The sequence below is a fragment of the Marmota marmota genome, unplaced genomic scaffold, assembly GCF_001458135.2.
Source record: "Marmota marmota marmota unplaced genomic scaffold, marMar, whole genome shotgun sequence".
Taxonomy (NCBI): Eukaryota; Metazoa; Chordata; class Mammalia; order Rodentia; family Sciuridae; genus Marmota; species Marmota marmota.
In genome coordinates this window covers 18,267,129-18,281,565 of record NW_026000168.1, presented here as the reverse complement: position 1 = coordinate 18,281,565, position 14,437 = coordinate 18,267,129, and the positions used below count along the sequence as shown (strand labels likewise).

Genomic DNA, 14,437 nt, shown 5'->3' with positions numbered 1-14,437 from the left:
CGGCGCTACCCAAAGGGAGAACTCTAGCCGCGGGGCTGAGGCCTCCGCGGTGGTCCCCACACCCCCAAAGCCGGCTTTCGTCAAAGTCCACTTCCTTTTTTAAAGATCTTTCTCTTTCCGGGAGTAATTTTAAGGAGAGAAAGGCCACGTGGGGCTTGGCGAAGACGTGGGCTGCAGGGCAGCGAGCTACACGAGGGGCTGAACTGCTCCTAGGGAGGCACTGGCCGTGCCCAGCAGGGCCAGCAGCCTGGGAAGGACAGAGGGACCTTCGGGGACGCGTGGACACAAGGAGGAACCGGGGGTGTCGGGCAGGGGTGCCGAGGAGACGGCTATGAGAGGCAGGCCCCAGGGGCAGGGGCGTTGGTGCTGGGGACCCGCAGGATGGGTGCAGCTGGAGAGCCCAGGGCTCCCCATGCAAGGAGCACCCTGGGCCTCAGGGAAACCGGGACCGACGCCCAACACGCGAGGAGCCAAAGACAGGTGTCACCCTAGGCCTTACTGTCCCCAGTGAGTGGGTGGGCGGGGGTCCGCGGGGTCCTAGGTGCGCGGTGGGCAGGGCCGCGGGGTCCTGGCCGAGCACCGGAGCTGTTCCCCAGCACAGGGCACTTCTGCAGCCCCGCTTCCTCCTGGGCACGTTTCCCAGCGTCACCCCGAAGCTCTTGCACCCCTGACTCCATCTCAGCACCAGTCTGGGAGCCTGAGCTGACCACACCCACGCCTCAGGGTGACTCCCCAGGTCGCCCAGTAGCCCAAGTGGACACAGAGAAGGTGCAGGCTGCCTCTACTGACATTTATTAGCCTCGCGGGCCCCGCCCCCTCGGCCAAGGGCCACTGTGATTGGTCGGGAGCTGGCTTGGGGACTTCCCGCAGCCAAGTAGGAGGCTCCCTATCTGGGAGGGAGGCTGAGCTGGCCTCCCTAGGGAAGGCAGGTCAAGGTGACAAGGTGTGCTGCAAGGACAGGTCATCCTTCTGAAGGCCACTAATGTTCAGTATTCAAAAGTCACCGTCTTGACCCGCAGGTACTCATTCAGGGCCGCCTCTCCTGCAAGACACCACAGGCTGCTGGGCCACACGGCCACCCACTGTCGTGGGGGATGCACAAGCGTAAGTGGCTGGGGCGTGAGGCTGGCTGCCTGCACTAGAGGATGAGAAGCAGGTGCCCGGGGAGGCCCCTCGCCTTACCCCGGATGTCCTGGGTAATGAGTGGGTGAGGCCTGAGTCTCTAAGTGGCCCCTGTGGTCCCCCGAGGTCCGGCCCAGCCTGCCTGCCTGCCTTTCAGGCCTGCTGTCTTCCAGCCTCTGCCCACACCAACCCTGTGGCCTCTCTGAGCCCTGTGCCCTGAACACGGCCCCTGTTCTTAGGGTCAACCCCTCCTGGCCGCCCAGGTCTTCTCAGGCCCCTGCCCGGGGCTGCATCTGCTCTACAAGGTGCCTTTCTCGCCCCCTTTCTAGGCTGCCTCCCTCCCAGGAAGAAGCAGTGACCTCACCACCATCTCGCTACACTGAGGTACCCTATCACGTGGCCCAGGTCGGGCCTTTGCAAGTGTTTGTTGAGTGAATAAATGAAAACAGCCTTCCGGCAGGTGAAATTACCCAGGTCCTTGCCAAATCCAGACTGCTTGAATCCTCCAAAGGGGGCGGCCACGTCGGTCTTGTTGTACGTGTTCACGAACACGGTCCCAGCCGCCAGCTTGTCACTGACATACAGGGCCTTGTTGATGTCCCGGGTGAAGACACCAGAGGCCAGGCCAAATTCCGTGGCGTTAGCCCGAGACAGCACGCCATCCATGTCCCTATGGGAAAAGGCCAAGTACTCCCTGAGGGAGGGTCACAGGGGCTCCGCCCTGACCTAGGATCCCCTCCTTCCCAGGGCAGCGAGGCCCACTCCACGCTCCCTGCTGCACATGAAAGGAGAAGTGGGCCAGGGTTGGCCGGGCGCATTGGCCACGCCTGTCCTCCCAGCCGCTCGGGAGGCTGAGGCAGGAGGATCACAAGTTCAAAACCAGCCTCAGCAAAAGTGAGGCCCTCAGCAGCTCAGTGAGACCCTGCCTCTAAATAAATTTCAAAAGTGGGCTGGGGTGGGGCCCAGGGGTCCAGTGCCCCTGCGTTCAGTCCCCAGTCCCCCCCACCAAAAATGGGCCAGGGTTAAAGCCAGGCTGCAGGGGGCAGAGTAGAATAGGAAAGAGGAGCCAGGCGTGGTGACAGTACTGCTGTCCAGGCCACCGGAGGCTGAGATGGGAGGATCGCTAGGGCCTAAGAGTTTGAGACCAGCCTGGGCAACATAGAGACCCCGTCCTGGGAAGGACAAAGGGAGGGAAGGAGACCAGAGATAGTCACATGGTCGACACCAGGGGTCCTAGGGCAGAAGAGGAGCCCATCCCAGGTAGGAAGGCACATGTGGCCACTGGAGGCATCAGACATTCAATAGAAATCAGATTTTTTTTTTTTTTTGGTACCAGGGATTGAACTCAGGGGCACTTAAACCTCTGAGCCCCATTCCGTCCCCAGCCCTTTTGAATATTCTACTTAGAGACAGGGTCTCCGTGAGTGGCTCAGGGCCTCATGAGGGGCTGAGGCTGGCCTCCAACTTGCGATCCTCCTGCCTCAGCCTCCCAGCCACCCTGCTTTCTCATCACAAGAGGCCGGCTTTGCTGACTGCTTGACCAATAGAACATGGCAGAAGGCATGATCTGGAGATTCTCGAGTCAGATCCTAAGGATCCTTGCACATGCAGCTGGGATCTATGGGAATTGGGGGTTGGGACCTCAGCCTGGAGGCTGCCGTGCTGGGGAGCGATCCTTCGGTGAGCGAGGTCCTGAGCCCAGGTTAGCACGGCCACTCCCAGCAGAGGTGACCGGCCCTCCCCAACCCGAAGCAAACTGCAGATTCACAAACGCAGCACACTCGTGCTGCTCTCTGAAGCCCCTCCGTTTTGGGTGGTCTCACCCCAAAACAAAACCCATCAGGCCGCAGGAAACAGACCCAGGGAACACAGGGAGGGGACAGGATGGGAGGGGACTTGAGGTCACCTGCTCCCTGGGGGACCAGCGCCCCTGGTGGTGGGAGGAGCCTCTGCAGGCAGCTCAGCCTGTGTCCCCCAATTCCTTCTGGCCCCTGGGGACCACCTCCCAGAGCTCATTCAAAGACCCCGTCACCCACAGCAAGGCTCGGCCCTGAGAGGCGCCCCTACCCGTCGGCAAACCGGGAGATGACCATGATGGGCCCGAAGGATTCCTCCTTGGCTATGAACATGTGGTCCTCCACGTCCGTGAACACCGTCGGCTCGAAGAAGAAGCCTGCGAGGGACAGAGGCCTGTGGCACGCGGGAGGGCGCCATCCCCCTGCCCTGTGGCCTGGCCTCTCCACCCTTGCCAGGCAGCGCCTGGGTCAGGCCAGGTACTGGGCAGACATCCCAACCCAGAAGCCCAATGTCCTGGCGCCCAGGGAACAGACCCCACCTCTGCAGCCGGGCGTGTCCCGGTCCTTACCGCCCTGTGCACCAAATGCTGCTTAGGAGAATGAGGCCACAGGCCACAGGGCTGGGGTCTGATGGAGCTCAGTCTTGAACCAAGTGACCCCCAGGGCCAAAGCTGAGACAAGGACCTGCACGTGACTGTCACAGGCCACTGTCGTACATTTGCTTTGTCTTTGTAACCTAAGTCTGTGACAGGGCATGCGGCTTTTTTGTAAGTGGCTGAGGCTGGCCTCCAACTTGCGATCCTCCTGCCTCAGCCTCCCGAGGTGCTGGGAGGACAGGCGTGCGCCACCGCGCCCGGCTTCTAGTTCCAATATGGATGAACGCCAGCCCTGACGTGTTCAGTTCTGAGGTCCTCACCTTGCCAGTCCCGTACCTGGGTCTGACAGGTGCCCAAACAGATAAGCCCTCCCCCCCAGTCAAGGTATCAGATGGGCCTGAAGTCTAGCTGTGCAGGTCCCTGGCCACCCGTGTTCCCCAAGTTCTATCCCAGCCAGAAATCGGAGGCCATGGTACCAGCTGCCTTGGTGGCCCCGGGAGCGCCGACCCACCTGGCCGAGGGACCTGGTTCCCGCCACAGACCAGCGTGGCCCCTTCCCTCACGCCTCGCTGACAGTACTCTCGCAGCTTGTTGAGGTGCGCCTGGTGGTTCTGTGGCCCGTGGTCCGTGTCTCTGTTCAGGGGGTTGCCGATCTTCATCTTCCCCACCTCCTCCACCTGCGGAAAGTTCTCGGGTCAGATCAGGCTTTGCTCCTCCCTGAGGAGGAGGACCGTCCCCAGTCCCCAACTCAGTGTCTCGCTGAGTGGCTCAGGGCCTTGCTAAGTGGTTGAGGCTGGCCTCCAACTTGCGATCCTCCTGCCTCAGCCTCCCGAGGTGCTGGGATGAAAGTGTGGGCCGTTACACCCGGCTACTATTTTCTGTCTTTTTTATTTTTTTGGGGGGTGTTAGGAGAGATTGAACCAAGGGCCTGCACCTACCCCTGAGGACACCCCCAGCCCACAGGCCTGTTTGGGTCACATCATTTCCAGTCTGGGGACCATTTCTTGCTGAACCAGTAAAAACCTATGGAGGCTCACGGCTCCTGCCTTACAGGTCCCCTGACCCAGGTGGATGGCGATCTGTGACGGGAGCCTGTCCCGGCCTCCCCGCCTCTCAGCCCCGCCCAGGGCCACGTGAGCCAGCAGCCTGAGACCCTGGGCCAGCACTCACCACCCTCCTCACAAACTGGTCGTGGATCGAGTCCTCCACAAAGAGCCTCCCGGCCGCGATGCAGTTCTCCCCCTTGTTGAAGAAGACGGAGCTCATGCCCTGTGGAGGGGACAGCGGTTACAGCCACCTCCGGGCTCCTGTCCCCAGCCCCTGTCAAGTGGACGTGTGCCTGGGTCACACTCTTCTCCTGGGGCCAGGCCTGGTTAGGGGGACCGAGGGAGTTTGCCTTGCGAGGGCAGGAAAGGAGGCCAGGACCCCGAGGTCGCAGGTGACACTATTAGTAGTGCATGGTCCAGGGGTGGACCTCAAAGCCCTGAGCGCAGCTGGGTGTCCACTCCCGAGAGCACATTGGGGTCCATGGCAGCCTGGAGAGGGCAGCCGTGTCCTGGAGGGACCTCCTGCGTTCCTATATGGGGACAAGCCCGTCAACAGCCTGGGGACTCTGGGTGCCTGCAGCTTAGGGACTTTTGCTGCTCTGACCCATGAGGGATGGTTCTGGCCCCGCTTCTTTGTCCCCTCCTGCCCTGTCCTCCTGCTCCTGTGCTGATCTGTCAGCCGCTGCTGGCCTCTAGGGTGAAGTGTCCCTAAGGGGACCTGCCGTGTGTCACAGCCACAGCCCCGCTCGGGACCCTGCAGGACCCCGCAGCACGGGGCCTGGGACAGGGGCTGAGATCCTAGGACTGACAGGTCACCAGGGCAAGTGACTGGCTATCCTGCTGTGGCTGTGACATATCCCCAGAGCCCCCCTGGGAGGTGACACAGGAAGGTCCAGAGGAGGAGTGAGGGGGTGTGAGGCCTGAACCCTGGCAGGGAATGGCTCCCTGGGGTCCCCTGGTGGCCCCAGTTGGGGTGTGGGGGAGGAGGTGGCCCTGGGGCCATGGCTTGGGGTCTCTATTTGTCCCTGGAGAGTGGAGTCCCTGCTCCCTGGTCCCCGTGGGAGCTGCTCCCTCCCCACAGTCTTCCTCCATGATGTCCTGCCTCCCCTCGGCCCAGGAGTAGGGCCACCGTCTGTGGACACCCTGAGCCCCACGTCCACTGTCCCCCGATTGCTCTTGTGGGGTCTCCTGGTCACAGCAGCAAAGAAGCTGAGACACCTCCCCTCCCAGGTGCCCCCTGCCCGTGGCCCCTCCCTGTCCCCAGTCCCCCCATCGTCCCCGCCTAGCCCAGCCCTCACCATCTGCACGGCCTTGCTGAGGTCGCAGTCGGCGAAGATGATGAGCGGTGACTTCCCGCCCAGCTCCAGGGACACCTTCTTCACGTTACTTAGGGCGCAACTGGAAGCGACAGGGCACTGGGGTCGGCGCCCGGGAACACCAGGCCCCGGGCCAAGGGGACGGGGCAGGCCCGTGCCTGCTGGGCTCCAGAAACCTGGCCCACGCCTGCCCCGTGCCCCACGTCCCCACCTTCCTGTCCCCAACACCCGAGCGCTCAGCCACCGGGCCTTTGCCCTCGCCGTCCCCCCACCTTCCAGATTGATTAGCTTAAAAAATTTGCTCCAAAGAGTCATCCGTGACTGCAGGATGCATTTTGGCACATGGTACACAGACAGGGTGTGGCTTCGCGTCCTCTGGTCGTACTTTGGTGTCAGCTCACACCAGTTGTGTGACCAGACGTGCACTTAGGGTAGTGATGCCCGATTCATTCTTCTGCCCTTCCCACCCCTGTGTCCTGCCCCTCCCCTTCCCTCCCTCTCCTCTGCCAGATCCAAAGGACCTCCATCCTTCCCCGGCCCCCACCCCTCCCCTCATGGTGAGTCGGCATCCGCATGTCAGAACATTCAGCCTGTGACGCTTGGGGACTGGCTTATTTCACTCAGCACGACAGCCTCCAGATCCATCCAGTTACCAGCAAAGTGCCGTCACCTCATTCTTCTTTATGGCTGTGTAATATTCCACTGTGTATATGTAACTCGCTTTTCATTATCCGTTCATCTGTTGAAGGGCGTCTAGGTTGGTTTCTCCGTAGCTCAGTGGCTGTGAACTGAGCTGCTATAAACACTGATGGGGCTGTGTCCCTGTAGCGTGCTGCTTTTAAGTCCTTTGGGTACAGACAGAGGAGTGGGACAGCCGGGTCCAATGGTGGTTCCATTCCAAGTTTTCTGAGGAATCTCCATCCTGCTTTCCAGAGTGGTTCACCAAGGTGCAGCCCCCCAGCCACATCCTCACCCACACTTATTGTCACTTGTATTCTTGACACTCGCCACCCTGGCAGGAGTGAGGTGGGATCTCAGTGCAGTTCTGATTGATTGGCACTTCTCTGATGGCTGGAGATGTGGGACACTTTTCCATACGTCTGTTGGCTGGTCGTATTTCTTCCTCTGTGAAACGTCTGCTCATTGCTCTGCCCGGTACCCACTGGGTTGTTTCTTTCCGTTCAGAACTCATCCACCTGCCGGAGCACGAGGCTCTCTGGGACAGGCAGACACTTGTCTGGTTCCTATTAGGCACTCTGCCTTGCATACAGCTGGTGCTCCATAAATGCTGAACGAATAAATAAGACACAGAATCATCCCCCAGTTGGCAGGACTGCAGAGGCCATGGGGGCTTGGGCATCTCAACTTTGTAGGGATGGTACCCAGAGAAGCTGGGCACCACCTCAAAGACGCTGCTGTCCAGTGCGCATTCAGTAAACTGGACCAGGCCTGGCCAGGTGCAGTGTGCACACCTGTCATCCCAGCGGCTCAGGAGGCTGAGGCAGGAGGATCGCAAGTTGGAGGCCAGCCTCAGCAACAGCGAGGCCCTGAGCAATTCAGGGAGACCCTGTGTCTAAATAACATACAGAACGGGGCTGTGGACGGGGCTGAGGGGTCAAATACCCCTGGGTTCAATCCCTGGTACCAAAAAAGAAATCTCCTTCTGGAAGGTTCCAAGAGCGGACCTTTCCCGAGCCTTCTCTCTGCACTTGAAATTGTGCACTGGGATTTGACCTTGATGTCCTCACATCAGAGGCTGGCTTGTGAGTCGGGAGGTCAGTGACCTGCTGTCCCTCCTGGTGGCTTCTGTTGCTGGCCAGACACCATCGCCGTGCCGTGTCATGGCCCCGGTGCCAGCCTCTCCTGACCCCGGGAACCTGACTCGTCAGCCACTGAGCCGAAGGCAGGGGGATGGGGAGGTCAGGGGCAGTCACTGTGTCCTGCTGCAGCTGGACGCTGTCCCCACTGGGAGACAACCAGGCTGCCCGGGACCAGTCTGCTGTAGATGCGTCCCAAAGAGAAAGAAAGTCATTCTGATCAGAGAGGGGCGGTGAGGGGACTCTACTGTGATCCAAGAGTGGCTCTTCTCCAGACCACCCTGGAGTTCCCCTGGGACCCCCTAAAACAGAGACAGAAAAAGGGGGAAGAAACCAGAGGCCACAGGCAGAGCGCTCAGCAGGGCCCAGTTCCCGGGCTGCTGCCCGTCACTCAAACTGAAGATGCCAAAAGCCAAGCCCAGAGATTCGTTTTCAGTGTGTGTGGGGGGGGCGGTGGCCTCCCATGGGACAGCATGGGGCCAGGACACTACTGGTCAGAGTGGCTTCTATAGGGCAGCCCCACAGGCCTCCCAAGGGCTGGACGGGGACAGACCCACTGGGCCAGCATCGGCATTAAACATGGCCACTGGGGTCGGCTGTGCACCCCAAAGCTCAAAAAGCAGCACCTGGATGCCCTTCAACAGATGAACGGATAAAGGAAATGCGGTATAGGTATGCAATGGAATATTACTCAGTCATGAAGAAGAGTGAAATGATGGTATATGCCTGTCAATGGACGGAGCTGGAGACGATCATGCTAAGTGAAATAAGCCAACCCCCCCAACTCAAAGACCAAATGTCCTCTCTGATGTGTGGATGCTGACCCACAATAGGGAGAGGGGAGAACAGAAGTGCATTGGATGAGACGCAGGGGAATGGCGGGGAGGGAGGGGAGGGGACTGGGAGAGACAGGGGAATGAATGGACGTCCCTTTCCCATGTTCACAGAGGAACCCACGACCAGGCACACCCCACAGCAGGTCCAACCACAGGAATGGGACGTCACACCCCATGTAGGTGGGACATGTCAAAATGCACACGGCTGTCAGGGACACTTACAAAGAACAAATTTTTTTTAAAAAAAGGGAATTCTTATAGTGAAGACAAGCATAGCCTCCCGCTCACACAACAGCATCAGCTACACCCGGGTGCCGTGGCCGCCGGGGCCGCCCCCTCCGCCCAGCCCAACCCTTACCTCTTCATGATGTGCTTTCCCACCTCCGTGGAGCCCGTGAATCCGATTTTCCTCACGTCGGGATGGTCTGCGAGCCGCTGGCCGACCAGCGAGCCTGTGGGCGGGTGAGCAGGAGGGTCACAGTGGACCTCATGGTGCCGGGAATAAGCCCAGCCCTGGCAGCAGGTGCACACCCCTGCTCCCTGGTGTGGGCTCAACTGTGTCCCCCTGGGTCCAGAATCGGAAGTCCCAACCTCAGCACTTCTGAAGGTGACTCTCTGGAGACGGGGACTTCCAAGGAGTAAATGAGGTCACTAGGGTGGGCCCCATCCCAGTGGGACTGGTGTCCTTCAGAGCAAAGGGGATTGGGACACAGACGCCCACAGAGGGACAGCAGCCACAAGCCAAGCAGCGAGACCTCAGAGAGAACCCACGTGCCACCACCTTGACCTGGGACTTCCAGCCTCTGCCACGGAACCAAGTCACTCCTGTCCCTGTCCCATGCCCCTCGGCCTCCCAGTTCTGTGCTGAGCCCAGCACACAGCTGCCCACCAGCTGCCCAGTCCCTCTGTACTGCGCGGCGGCAGTGAGACTCCAAGGTGGACTTTCCAAACTCAGCCAAGACTCCTCTCGAGGCCCTTTCCCGACGCGGCTTCCAACCCTTCCTCCCTGTCCACCTGTGCCCTCCTGTTCTGCTCCACCTCTCTGACTGCCCCTCGTCCATCTTCTTGGCCTGTCCAGCGCCCTGGCTCCGTCCTGCAGGTCACAGCCCCCTCTGTGACTCCGCCAGGCCTTCGAACGCCATCTCTGGATCAGTCATCCCCGCAGTCTGTATCTCTGGCCGAGCTCCTCTGGAATCCGGCGTCCCTTGTCCCCCTCTGCCTGCTCGGCTCCTGGGCCTGGATATCTGAGAGCCTCTCGGATCTGACATGTTTCAACTTGAGCTGTCAATCGTCCCTGACCCTGCTCCCCCCGGCAGGTGGACAGCCTCTCCTGGCGGCCAGTTAAGCGGGGGCGCCACGGACCTCTTCATGTCCCTGTTTGGGCACCAGTGACAAGAGGCCATGGAGGGATTGAGAAGAGACAAACAGACACACAGAGAGAGAAAAAGCTGGGGCCAGGTCGGACATCGCCCCCTGACGGAGGAGCCGTGACCAGGGCCAGCTCTGGTCATAGAGGTTTCACCAAAGGCTATTTGTGGGAAAGTTCCTTCAAAGCGGCCATCTGAAGGACGCAGGATTGGCGAGACACGGGGGCCATCTTGTTATGCTCAGAATCCTCTCTCCCCAGGAGCTGGTGCCTGAGCTGAGGGTCCAGACTGACACAGCTCTATGCCTTTGCATTGGAGCCTGTCTGGGGTGGGTGTCACCATAGCAACGGGGCAATCTCGATCTGCACCTTTACCCAGGGAGTTCCCAGAGCCACGCAGCCACCAGGCAATCAGAGGACCATGATCCACGTCACGGCTCTCCACACAGAGGGGGAGGTCACTCTGGACACTTGTCTTCCCCATCCCGTGAACTGCCCAGTCCTTGGGCTCCTCGGGTGGCCCGATCCCTCCTTCTGGACCCGCGAAGATCCCGGGTGGGCAGGTGTGGATGGAGACCCTCGCCAACTCCCTTTAGAGCAAGTCAAAGTCCTACAAATGACTTTGGTATGAGTTCCGTCCTACCTCTCCGCCCTCGTTCGGGTGTAGTTTGGGGGGACAAAATATTTGCAAAGATTTATCGGACAGAGGACGGGTCCCTAGGAAGGACAAAGGACTCGTCAACCTTAATCCGAAAACAAACAGCCCGGCCAAAGCTGGACCAAGGACGTGAAGGTGTCTGAGAATGGAAGTCCTTCCAGGTGCAGGTCGCTCCCCGAGGAGCAGGCCTCCCTCCCTCTGGCTGAGCTCTGCACTGCGTCCCCCAGGCCACTCTGCCCTCGAAGGACACATTATCCAGTTGGCCCTGCTCTGGCCGCCTGGAGCCCCAGCCCTGCCCCTGTCTGAAGCCCTCACCAGATCCGGGGAGGATGTTGATCACGCCCTTGGGAATGCCGGCCTTCAATGTCAACTCCGCAAACTTCAAGGCTGTGAGCGGGGTCACCTGCAGGGGACAGGGAAGAAGACCCGGACAAGAGGGTTTTGTTTTTTTAATAGTACTGGGGATTGAACCCAGGGGTGCTTAACCACCGAGCCCCATCCCCAGCCCTTTTTATATTTTATTTAGAGACAGGGTCTCGCTGAGTTGCTGAGGCTGGCCTCCAACTTGTGATCCTCCTGCCTCAGCCTCCCGAGCCCCTGGGATTAGCCTTCCCTCTCTGTCTCTGTCTCCCAGCGGCTCCAGTTGTAAGCAGGGGGCACCGTGGATTGGGGCGCCAGGAAGTTCCCGGGGAAGCCACATTCGTGGTCAACCACAGGGGCACGGCCAATCCAGACGGCCTTCCTTACACCTCAGGTGGGAACAGGGGTCTGCCAACCTCTGGCATCCTGGCTCATCCCAGCAGGGCTGTGGCCACTTGGCCAAGCCTGGACCGTCCAGTGCTGTGTTCTTTTCTCCTCTGTTGACACTAAGCCCCTCAGGAGTCCAACTGTCCCCATCCCCAGAAGCCTCCGGCTTGCCTTCCAGAACGCCCCGACCCCGGTCCCTCAGCCTCCTCCTCTGAGAACTGCCAACTTTAGGGTGGAGTCGAGGCTGTCCAGGGAGGTGACCGCTGCCCACTGAAGTCCCAGCAGCCCCTGCCTTCTGAGCTTCTGTGTAACTCTGACTATGGCCCCAGGTGTGGAAATTGTGGAAATCAAAATGGAAGCAGTTTTCCCCCCACAAATTGCTCCTCTTCTGTTTCTGCAAATTCCTGGTCAAGCCAGGAGCCATGGTGACCATCTATCATCCCAGAGGCTCGGGAGGCTGAGGCAGGAGGATCTCGAGTTAGAGGCCAGCCTCAACAGCGTAGCAAGGGCCTGAGCAGCTCACCTGGGCAGGCTTGATGACCACCGTGTTCCCAGCGGCCAGGCAGGCAGCCGTCTTCCAGGACAACATCATCAGGGGGTAGTTCCAGGGGATGATGATACCGCAGACCCTGCCGCACCAGAGAATTGGGCCTTCCTCTCTTGTCTCAGCCCAGAGGGGACCTGCTGACCCCCTCCTCCTCTCCCAGGGCCTGACCTCCACTGTCAAAGCCAGGCTGCCCCCAAAGGCACGGAGAGTCCTGGAGACAGTCACACCTGCCTTTTCTCACCTGGATTCAGTACCGAGAGTGACCGTGGTGGCAGTCCTTCCTCCTACTGCCCACCATGGTAGGGGACCCTGATCAGATTCTGATGAGAGCAGTCCAGGGACACAGACAATGGGAGAGGGGACCGTGGCCATGTACGAGTGAGAACAAAAAGCCAGGAGGTCTAGCCAGGTGGGCATGGTGGCGCCCGCCCGTCATCCCAGCAACTCGGGAGGCTGAGGCAGGAGGATTGCAAGTTGGAGGCCAGCCTCAGCAACTTAGGGAGGCCCTGAGAAAATTGGTGAGACCCTGCCTCTAAATAAAATATTTTAAAAAAGGCTTATTGGAGGGGGGGTCTTGAAAGAAGAGAGCCAGTCAGAAGAGTCCCCCAGTTAGGAAGGGAATTGTGTCCCCTCGAATTCACAAGTTGAAGTCTGTCTTCATCCCCAGAACCTCAGGAGGAATTAGAGAAGGCCCATATTGCAAAGACGCTGGCCTCCTTATTGAGGCACTCGGGGGAGTCCACGTGGGCAAGGACACAGCTGTGTGTCAAAGGCTGGGCTCCCAGCCTGTGGTGTGGCCTGGGGTGCTGAACCCTGTGGGAGCCCTCCTAATGGGAGGAAGGCGACCATCAAGGGTACATCCTTCAAGGGGACTTGGGATCCCAGCTCCTTCCTCTCTCTCCTCCTTTCTTCCAGGTTGCCATGAACAGGCCTCTTCTGCTGTAAGCTCCCGCCATGATACACCGCTGCCACCGGCCCAAGGCAAAGGACTGATCCTTCCGCAACCGTGAGCCAGAGTCAGTCTTCTCCCTTATCAAGTGGATTATCTCAGGTATTTTGTCACAGTAACGGAGAACCGTCCAACACATAAGTCAGGAGAGGCCTGGGACAGATGCTCCCTCCCAGGCCTCAGAAGGAAACAGCCTTGCAGACACCTTGATCACAGATGTCCTGCTGCCAGAACTGTGAGCCAGCAGCTGTTGATGAAGACACCTCGTCTGTGGCAGTTTGTTACAGCAGCGTGAGCAAACTCATACCTGCCATTCAGGGAAAAGGTTGACACCCCTGGTACTGGAATTGTGCAGTGAAAAGAAACCCTCTGGCTCTGCTGGATGTCAAGGCCAGTGTGTGGCCTCTTGAGGGAACCCGCTTCTATGCGTGTGTCATTCACGGCGACTGAAAGGCGTCCTGAATGGTCATTGCCGAGTTGGACTGACTGATGGCCAACTCGCCCTTCTGTCTACCGTGGCTTTGGAGCCCTCTGGTGTTAACATGAGGTACTGCATGGCCAGTTTTGTGTTTCCAAGGTCCTTGGGGGTCAGGCTGATTTCGATGTCACCTTCTGTCCTCGGACAATCGTGATGACAAACCTTGGTTGTCACCTCGACTGGGCTGAGAGATTCTTAGAAAATTGGTGAAGTGCACTTCCGAGTTTGTCTCTGGGGTTGCTTGCAGGGATGACTGGCACGTGGGTCAGCAGGGTAAGGGGGTCTGGCTGTGAGTGTCCCCAGAGCCCCCGTGGGAGGTGGCACAGGAAGGTCCAGAGGAGGACTGAGGGGGTGTGAGGCCTGAACCCCAGCAGTGCATGGCTCCCTGGGGGGTCCCCTGGTGGTCCCTGGAGGCAGGTGGGGTGTGGGGAGGAGGTGGCCCTGGGGCTGTGGCTTGGGGTCTCTGTTTGTGCCTGGAGAGTGGAGTCCCTGCTCCCTGGTCCCCATGGGAGCTGCTCCCTCCCCAGGCTTCCTCCGGAGCAGCCTCTCTGATCATTAGAGACCTTCTCTCCTCCTCTCAAGAACCCCTATGCAGCTGTTTTTCCAGAACTTTCTAATTTGCACACACAAGGATCCCATCACACCCTTTGTAGATGGACTTTTTGGAGGGAACCCCATTTGCCACCAGGACCTCAGGATCACTGTGGGCATTAGACGGAACGCCCGAGGCCTGCTACGGTGCTGTCCCTGCACCGTGTGGTCAGACAGGACGGGACAGCGGGGCTGGGGATGCCCCGCGGGACACCTGAGCAGTGCCCGAGCAGTGGCAGCGTGGCCACCCCTCACCCAGGGCAGGGACTCACCCGACAGGCTCCTTCTTGGTCAAGGTCAGGTTCCGGTTGGGCCTGGCCTGGTTGATGGGGATAGTGGCGCCCTGGAAGAAGAAGAGGTGTCACTGGGGACAGGGTGGGGGACACCAGCTCCTACAGGGTGTCGTCTGAGTCCTGATTTCCCCCTCTGCAGCCGGGTAGGGGCCCAGAGCCTCCAGACCACACCTGCCCCAGGACCCCTGAGATCACTGGTCTAATTTCTCCTCCTCCTCCTCCTCTTCCTCCCCTCCTCCTCCTGCTCCTCCTCCTCCTCCTGCTCCTCCTCCTCCTCCT

The 14,437-nt window shown here is 59.7% G+C and overlaps 1 protein-coding gene across 1 annotated transcript in view; it reads right to left on the bottom strand.

Moving 5' to 3' along the window:
* Positions 1-776: 776 nt before the first annotated feature.
* The window catches only part of Aldh1l1 (aldehyde dehydrogenase 1 family member L1), a 31,135-nt gene continuing 17,474 nt past the window's right edge, over positions 777-14,437 (bottom strand). Inside the window, exons 10-19 of the mRNA XM_048786974.1 lie at positions 14,138-14,208; positions 11,824-11,929; positions 10,869-10,956; positions 8,888-8,981; positions 5,859-5,958; positions 4,685-4,783; positions 4,026-4,191; positions 3,190-3,295; positions 1,593-1,792; positions 777-1,042 (exon numbers count right to left, since the gene is read on the bottom strand). Coding sequence (XP_048642931.1) covers positions 987-1,042; positions 1,593-1,792; positions 3,190-3,295; positions 4,026-4,191; positions 4,685-4,783; positions 5,859-5,958; positions 8,888-8,981; positions 10,869-10,956; positions 11,824-11,929; positions 14,138-14,208 — 1,086 coding nt within the window. The 3' untranslated portion in view covers positions 777-986. The remainder of the gene's footprint in view (positions 1,043-1,592; positions 1,793-3,189; positions 3,296-4,025; positions 4,192-4,684; positions 4,784-5,858; positions 5,959-8,887; positions 8,982-10,868; positions 10,957-11,823; positions 11,930-14,137; positions 14,209-14,437) is intronic.